The 9,063-nt window shown below is 32.1% G+C and overlaps 1 protein-coding gene across 1 annotated transcript; it reads left to right on the top strand.

The window, feature by feature from the left end:
- LOC104609214 (putative calcium-binding protein CML18) lies at positions 1–7,501 on the top strand. Its single transcript, XM_010275469.2, has 2 exons — positions 1–646; positions 7,362–7,501. The coding sequence occupies exon 1, from the start codon at positions 137–139 to the stop codon at positions 626–628; it is 492 nt and encodes a 163-aa protein (XP_010273771.1). The 5' UTR covers positions 1–136; the 3' UTR covers positions 629–646; positions 7,362–7,501.
- The last annotated feature ends 1,562 nt before the right edge of the window (positions 7,502–9,063 follow it).

The following is a 9,063-nucleotide window of genomic DNA, read 5'->3' as shown; positions in this document are numbered from 1 at the left end:
TTAGAGACGTATAGGAGATTGAGAGATTGTAGATGATTGAAGAGAATTAGTAGCAATTTCTTTTTCAAGGTTCAAAGTTAGGCCGAGATTTTGAGGTAGAATAAAGGATTGATCAAGAGAAAGATAGAGTGTTGAAATGAGTGGTGTCAAGCCAATGAAATTTGATGATGAACAACTTGCTGAATTAAGGGAGATATTCCGATCATTTGATCGGAACAATGATGGTAGTTTAACCGAACTTGAGCTTGGGTCGCTACTGAGATCGCTAGGCCTGAAACCAAGTCAAGACCAACTTGACAGTTTAATCCAGAAGGCTGATATGAACAGCAATGGCCTTATCGAATTCTCTGAGTTTGTGGCCCTAGTATCACCCGACCTGCTCTGTACAAAATCTCCATATACTGAGGAGCAACTCCAAAAGTTATTCCAAATATTCGACCGTGATGGCAATGGATACATTACAGCAGCAGAATTGGCACACTCCATGGCCAAGCTTGGTCATGCTCTAACAGTAGAGGAGCTGACAGGAATGATCAAGGAAGCGGACACCGATGGAGATGGTCGAATTAATTTCCAAGAATTTGCTCAGGCCATTACCTCTGCAGCATTTGACAACGCATGGAATTGAAAATGTTGGATATTACTGGTTTGTCTTCTTTTCATCCTTTTTTTTTCTCTTTTCACTGTTTTACACAACTTTTTTAGTTTCTTTGCATTGTTTGTTTCTAGTGTACTATCATATGAACACACTACCTAGAATTAATCAAAAGTCAATCAATTGTTTTAGAGAATGGATTGTAAGGAGTTGTGCAAATTCATTTTTAAAGTTTAGATGTTGATTTCAAAGATTATCTTATATATATCTAGAAGAAAATCTTGGTAAGGCAAAGATCTAATTTGTCAATCCATTTCCCTTATGTTGCACAAAAAAAAAAAAAAACATGTCTAAGAAAGAATGATACTATTGGAAAGTAAAAGCATCTACTTAAATACTTTTTCTTAATAAAAATAATATGCTATTTATGTCTTTATAAATAGAATTGTGGATACTCATAGGAAAAAATTATCAAAATAAAAAAGAGATATTGTATCAAGTAGAGAACAATAATTTTTGTCTATATCGTAAAGTATTTTAGTGTAAAAGCAAGTGAAAATAAATAACACTATTAATCATAAATAATATATGGTATTTGGATTATTATTTGTATATTAGAAAATAATGATAGATGGAAAAAAACTATTAGAATATATCCAAGGGAGGTATTATATTATTAAGTGAGAGTTTTGTAAATAAACTAATTAAAATTTATAAGGTGGGGTAAAGTGAAGATTTATCCAACTTTTATGAGTTCTATAAAAACCTAGGCAAGTATATGCTTTGTGAAGTATATATTTTCATTCAAAAAAACAAATAAAAATAAGTTAATTAACAAACATATAATATACAATATGTCTTCCTAAAAAAATTTCATTAATCTTACATATGAAAACATACATTTACACAATTGACTATGATAAAAAATGCATCGTTCATTTTTGATAAATTATTTACACGAATAAGTGTTTCCTAGGTAACACTTTTTCGAGTAAATATATTTATCTATATTCATTTAATTTAACTATAAAGTTTGTTAATATAAATTGGTTAATTCACCATATTTACCCATATATTCTATTTTTATAAGGGATAATTTTATCTTACTAGTGTGTTTCTAATTTTCCACTTAAGTGAAAAAGTAATTTATCAATCTATGAAAAGGGTATCACTTACTTGGAAATGTAATACACGTCAAATACCATTTAAGTGCACTTACCCAAATAAGTTGCTCATGTTTTTTCTGTTCCCGCATACAATAACTTTTTTATTCATAAAAAACTCATTATTAGAATGGGCAAATTTGTCTCATTATTTTTATCAATTTTTCCACAAAGTGGAAATGTTAATTATCCACATATGAGATGAGTAATACTTAGGAAAAGAATTTTAGTGTAAGGTCCAAAACTTAGCTAAAAATTTAACACAAAAATTTTGGTTAATGAGAACCACTTTTCTATTGGGATAAACATTATAAATCAAATGAATGCGAAAAATTAGTCAAAATTTTCATCAATTAACTTCTCCCTTAACCTATTAAAACCAAGCCCAATCCTAATTCTTTCCACAATAGTGTGTATTCGTTTATCTACATTATTGTGTTGTGTCTTAAAAATTAATTGTTTAATTCTAATGTCATGACTCATATAATACTCATTCAAAGGACTAATGTATTTACTTTTATTATTTATACTAATATATTTAAAAGTTTTCCTAGTTTATTTTAACTTGTATTAAATTCTTTAAATATTTTTAAGCATCATTCTTATATTTCATACTATATGTCTACATAATTCTAAAAGCATCATTTTTAAAAATGTATAACGATATAATGCCACATTTAGGAGTGTTTCTCTAACTACTTTTTTGTGCTTTTTCATGCTATGAAAGTCAAAATCTAGTAAAAAAACAGTTGATGAAAAAATCAAAATAGAATTTTTGCATAAAAACTCATTTGAGAAAGAAAAAACTATGATTTAGCTTTCAAATTTGCAAGAAAATATTTTGAAAAAAAAATATAGTAATTAGTTAAAGATAAAAATACTTCTTTCTTTCAAAATATTTAAAAAAAAAAACTATTCAGGTAAAAAATAAGTCCCAAATACAGTTTAGGAAGCATATGTTGCATGTATCGTGATGTATTAGAAATGGAATACTCAATGGCGGATCTATGTAAAACTCAGTGTGGGCAATTTCCCCGATTGAGATTTGAAAAAAGGTTTGATATAATTATAAAAATTATGAAGAAATTTATTTTTTTCACAATTGGCCCTAGTCAAATAAAATAATACAGAGTCAAATAAAATTTGTCTTCATAATGGGGGTCATTTTTTAAAAGGTGAATAGGTAAAAAAAGGGAAAATTCTCGATTAGTACCCTGTACTTTGGCTCAAGTGATAATTTGGTCCCCGAACCTTAAAATGCGACAATTCAATACCCGAACTTTCAAAATGTGACAATCTAGTACATACCGTTAACCAATCCGTTAATCAGCCGTTAAGTGACATTTGAAAAGTCAAAAATGCCCTTCGAATGCCATCTAATTCTCTTTATCAACCATCCAAACGTTGACAAAAAACTAAACAGTCTCAAATCCTAGCCTCTTCAATTCAAAAAAGTTGGTGACTATTTAGAAGAATCTAGAATTTGAGACTGTTCATTTTATTGTCAATGTTTTTATGGTTGATAAAGAGAATTAGATGGCATTCTTAGGGCATTTTTGACTTTTCAAATGTCATTTAACGACTGATTAACGGGCTGGTTAACGACAGGTACTGGATTGTCACATTTTGAAAGTTCAAGTACTGAATTGTTGCATTTTAACGTTCGAGGACAAAATTGTCACTCGAGCCAAAGTACAAGGTACTGATCAGGAACTTTCCCTTATAAAGAAAACGTATACAAGAATGACACATCTCTATTTCATATTGACCAAGTTATGAGGTTTGGGATCTAAGATTTTAACTTATATGTTTTTATGTCCTTTGCTTTTTTGTCAATTAACATCCCTCAACAACTCAATCTCATCTCTACTTCATTTCCTCTAACCTAGAGATGATAATTTTCCTTGTCCTCATTGGGTACCCATGGGCCCATTTTTGAAACCGAACCAGTATTACCAGTTTCTGGAAAATCTGTAATTGAAATCGAACCGAAGTCAATCGGTTAACCGATTGACCGATTTGGTTTGTTGGTTGTTTGGTTTTCTTATATTTACAAGATATATTATAAAAATATATAAATATATATATTTGTATATAACGCATATTTATTAATTTATAATATATAGAAAATATACAATATATATAAATATATATATATATAGTATACATAAAGATAAATAAAATATATAGAAATACATGTATATCAGTTAATTCGGTTAACCATCGGTTTTTTATATTGGTTAATTGAAACCGAACCGGTACTTTTAGTTTTTTAAAAATACCAAACTGATCGGTTCGATTAACCGGATTTTCGATTCGATTTGATTTTTTTTCTTGCTCACCCCTACCTAGAGATGACAATTTTCCTTGTCTTCATTGGGTACCTATCCTCCCTACTAGATACCCTGCCCCCACTGATCAAAGGTCCTAGATCTGCCGCTACATGTCTAATGTAATTTTTCTTGAAATATTCTTCAAATAGATCAATGTATTTACTTTTATGATCAATACAAATACATTTAAAGGGTTTTCATATCTTCCTACCTTTAGAATAAAATTGTTTTAGTTTTTTTCCAAAACATCTTTATATTTAATAGCATACCCACACTTTTTTATAAGTACTATCTATGAAGGTAATAATATAAGAAATATTACTAAGTGTTTTAACATTCTTAAGATCATTCACAATAGAATAAATTAATTCTAACACATTAATTTTTTTGGAAAGTTATTTCACTTTTATTATTAACTAAAAATGCAAAGTAATGATAATGAACTATGTCTAATGAAACAAATACAGAACACAACAATACCACTGCACAACAAAGTTTTGAATGTAAAAATCCCCTCAAAGTAAGGGTGAAACCATGTGATTGAAATCCAAAAATTTTCTACTATCAATGTGAACAATATAGTTATAATCTCTCTAATTTTCTTCTAGCCCCAAACTTTACTCCAAGTGTAGGGGTAGCCACCTTATAATTTTATTAAAAAACCACTATGACATGAATATATATATGGACCTCGCCTTACCCCAAACCAGAGATACAAAAGCTTTCTCTAACATTCTTAAGCCTACCCAAGGAAAAGAAAACACACTTATGCATTACTTGGAATAAGAAAACCATTACAATCATTGACCTTTGACCAAGTTTTTAAAGGCAAATCATTGATGTCCAAGAAAAAGAAATCGAAGGCTAAGCCAGTTCTCCAATTGGCAAGCAAATTAACTAGTCTATTTTCTTCTCTGTAGATGTAATGAAACATCACATTAAGTTGCGAAACTAGTTGCCCAATTTCATAAACCAAATACAGAACATTCCAAGGATGAGACTTGCCCGAATTGAGAAGATTAACTAAAGCAACATTGTCACATAGGGGTGGTCATGGGTCGGGCCGAGCATAGCACCAATGATAAGAGCTTTAAGCTAAGACCAGGCTCGGCCCAATCCACACCTTGGGCCTAGATTGCATGCCCAAGCCTGGTCCTACATAGGCTCGAGCCAGGCTTAGGAGCTTTCCAAGCCTAGCGAGTAATGACTTTGAGCCCATGACATCAAATAATAAATTTAATTTTTTTAATTTTTTAAATTAAATAATATGTAAATGTAATAGATACAAAAAAATAACACAAGCCAAAGCTAAATTGGGCTTGACTAGGCTTGGGTTATCTATCCTTTTATAGATGAAGGCAAGGCCCTCATTCCTATTTTTGATCAATGTGGGATTGGAACAACACTAAATAGTTAGTACAACCATTTCCCAAGTCTCATGTTGCTTAGGAATGAGAGTGAAGGCTTTGCCTTTATCTATAAAAGGCCTTAGGAGGACAATTCTTGTACTTGGATTGACTAGAGTGTTAACATGTTTTAATTCATAAATATTTATTTATATGTTAAAATAAAACTTAAAACTGTTATATTTAATACAAAATAAAAATAAAAAAACATTTATACATACATACATACATATGGGCTTGAAGTATTAGGCCCAAGCCCGACCTTGAATTTTATTGACTTGATGTGGGTCCGAGCCTGGGCCGGGCTATACACAAATATTTGGGCCCAGGCCTGGACATTTGCAGGCTGGACCAGATCGAGTTTCTTGGCTAAGCCAAGACTGATCACCCCAAGATTCCCCTGCCACCTCCAAGCCTTGGATTTTCTCTACAGGTTCCATTAGTATTTAGTTTAAAAAAAAAAAGGTAAAAGACTTAAACCTCCCTTGACTTTTCTCCTAAATGCTAAGACCTCCCCCCTCTTTTCATGATGGACTAAGACCTTCCGTGTTAAATGCATCAGCCATTATGTCCAACAAGAGTTAAAAGGTCTAATACCCCTTCTAATCAAATATCACAATAAAGAGAGAACCCATCGGCAATACAACAAACACCTACAAGAAACATTCTCAAAGCTGAAGTAGTTGTCAACTAGTCATTATGCAATTGTTAAGGGATGGCATTGCTCTTTGTGATAGGAATGGTGTTCCTATTCATCGGGATATAAGCTGAATAGTGTATTTTGGGATCGATGAGGGGGATCATTGAGACTTCATACCACACAGTGCTGGAGGTGCATTCGGGAAGGGATTACAATAAGAAAATCGATGTGTAGAGGTGCAGGGGCTATTACATGCATAATGTTAACTGGAATCATGTTGTTGTACTGTGAGTCTGCAGCAAAGATATTCAAGGCGGTGCTTCATGACAATGTCCACATTCCAACTCAAAGATGTTCAACTCAATTTCCTCGGTGGCTAAGGATCTTTTACAGAGGATGCTTTGCACTTTGCAGGGACGTTTCGTTTCAAGATTCTCTACAGAGCAAGTCTTAAGTGTTTTCTCGTTTCAACTTCTTGGCTGCTGGTTTACCATGAAAACACATAAATCTAACCAGCATATCATCTATCTCCTCCTGTTTTCAAATTTCACCCTTCAATTTATCTCAATTGATCATTGTTGTTCTTACTTAAAATTCCTACTGAGTATTTTCATAGGCATTCTACTTTTTGTTATTATTTTTTGGCAATTTTTTTGTTTATTTTCTGTCTCTCTTTGGTTTAAATTTGATCCTTAAATCTTGATAGACTTAAAACTTCTTATATGGTGCCTCTTTTTGAGATGTTATTTCTTTCTTTGGGCTTTCTGTCTCGTTGTTAGCTAGCTTTCCATCAGTTTGAGTGTGGTGTTTCATGGATCTTTACAACTGAAATCTTGCTCGAAGACTGATGAGCAATTTTTTTGTTTATTTTCTGTCTCTCTTTAATTTAAATTTGATCCTTAAATCTTGATACTTAAAACTTCTTATATGGTGTCTCTTTTTGAGATGTTATTTCCTCTTTCTTTGGGTTTTCTGTCTCGTTGTTAACTAGCTTTCCATCAGTTTGAGTGTGGTGTTTCATGGATCTTTACAACTGAAATCTTGCTAGAAGACTGATGATCTCCATGTGCTGTTATTTTTCTCATTCATTAATGGGAGATTTTGTGTTACAGATTGATTTCTGTTTTGTTTGGCTATTTCAGAACCAATCTCCATTTATTGTTATTTTGTCCATTCTAATGGGATTTTGTATTAAAGATTGAGATTTGTTTTGTTTGGTTACAGCTGAACCATATTACAAATTTTAATGGAAAAGCTTCTGTCGGGAGGTCTTCATTCAACGTAGTGATTACACACAGGGAAACTAAAGTGGTAATGTTGGCTTTTTGAAAATATTTGACCAAATGTGTGATCACATCCCACAGGATTTTGATGGATTCATAAAGGAGGGAAGGTTTTTGTTTGGTGACATCATCTAACAAGGGAGGTCTTAGTCCATTTTGAAAAAGGAGGGGAAGTCTTAGTATTTAGGACAAAAATCAAAGGGAGGTTTTAAGTCTCTTACCCTTAAAAAATTGTGGTGGATTGCCAATCTCATTTGATTCTTTGAAGGTAACCATTTTGATAGGAACATGGAGGCTCAAGGCCCATCTGTCAGTATTGTAATTGACATGAGGGGAGGACATTAGATTGTTAAGCTCATAGAGCCAATATTTATTTCAAAGAATTACTTGACTTGAAGCAATAGCTTTCCCCTCATAAATTCTTCTACATCTCTCATCAAGCCAAATTTCCCACAAAATGATAGATGGAACAATCCTCAAAATCTGATTTCTTTGACAGTGTGAAATACACAACCTCCACCATTGTATGACACGATCATGAATGTTCTAAGACCTATAATATGAATTTCAAAAATAGAGGCTAAGAAATTCCTAGGAGTACAAATACAAATATTTAGAGTGCAAAACCTTGCATTTTGTATTATTTTGTACTGTACATATTTGTATTTGTACTCTTTCAAAACTAAGCCTTTTGTACTCCTTCCAAACTGAGCCTTATAAGAAAAAAATAAAAAAGAAGATCAAACATCTTCTGGTGGGGCATCTACAATAAACATTTTGATGCCAAAAAAATTCCCTTAGGCTGTGTTTGTTTGCAATGCAAATGCAAATATGTACACTACATATTTACCCATTTTTTGGTTCATGAATGCAAACACGGTTCACATTTTAAACCATTTTTGCATTCATCCTGTTTGTTTGAAATTGGTGCAAAGGTGTGGGCTCATCATTAATTGCTCCAACTATCTTATGCTTCAATGCCTCAACTTTGGTCAAAAAGTTAATTATCAAATGAATACAAATTTGTATCCAAAAAATAGGTACAGTAATGCTCTCTTTTTAGAGTACAAAAGTGTTAGAAAATGCAATTTTACTTTGATAATCATTACTTTTTTACGTTTCAAACAAACACTCGAAACGCGAACCGCGGTGCATAAATACCCCAGTTTAGTGTTTGTATCGCAAACAAACACAGCCTTATTGTTTATAATGTGATCATCCACCGGAAGGAGATAGAACATAAATCTCCACATAAAAATTGAAATCTTGATAGGAAGACCCACCCTCCAAACATTCTTACTCCAATTGGCGCTGTTAGTAAGTGATCTTATTAAGTCCTAAGGCTGTGTTTGGTTGCAATGCAAATTTATTTGCACTGATGCAAAACTGTGATAGTGCAAATGGTTTGGGTCCAAATTCTGATTTATTTTTGTTTCAAATTTTACCTTATTTCTTTTGTTTCAGTATAAATGAAGTAAAAGAAAACCTGAAATATAATAAAGTGAAACCCAAAACAAGGTTTGCATTCTTTTCATTTGCACTCCCACATATTTGTATTAATGTAAATAAAATTGTGTCGCAACCAAACACAGCCTAAGCTAAAAATAATATAAAGTTTTCACTAGAGTTTACATGTCCAAATC

Source organism: Nelumbo nucifera, chromosome 8, assembly GCF_055504915.1.
Source record: "Nelumbo nucifera cultivar China Antique chromosome 8, China Antique-T2T, whole genome shotgun sequence".
Lineage (NCBI taxonomy): Eukaryota > Viridiplantae > Streptophyta > Magnoliopsida > Proteales > Nelumbonaceae > Nelumbo > Nelumbo nucifera.
Note: the sequence above shows the minus strand (reverse complement) of the source record. Positions and strands in the feature narration are given on the sequence as shown.

Excerpts from the sequence above, each read along its gene's own strand:
- LOC104609214 (XM_010275469.2), top strand. The coding sequence starts at position 137 with ATGAGTGGTGTCAAGCCAATGAAATTTGATGATGAACAACTTGCTGAA.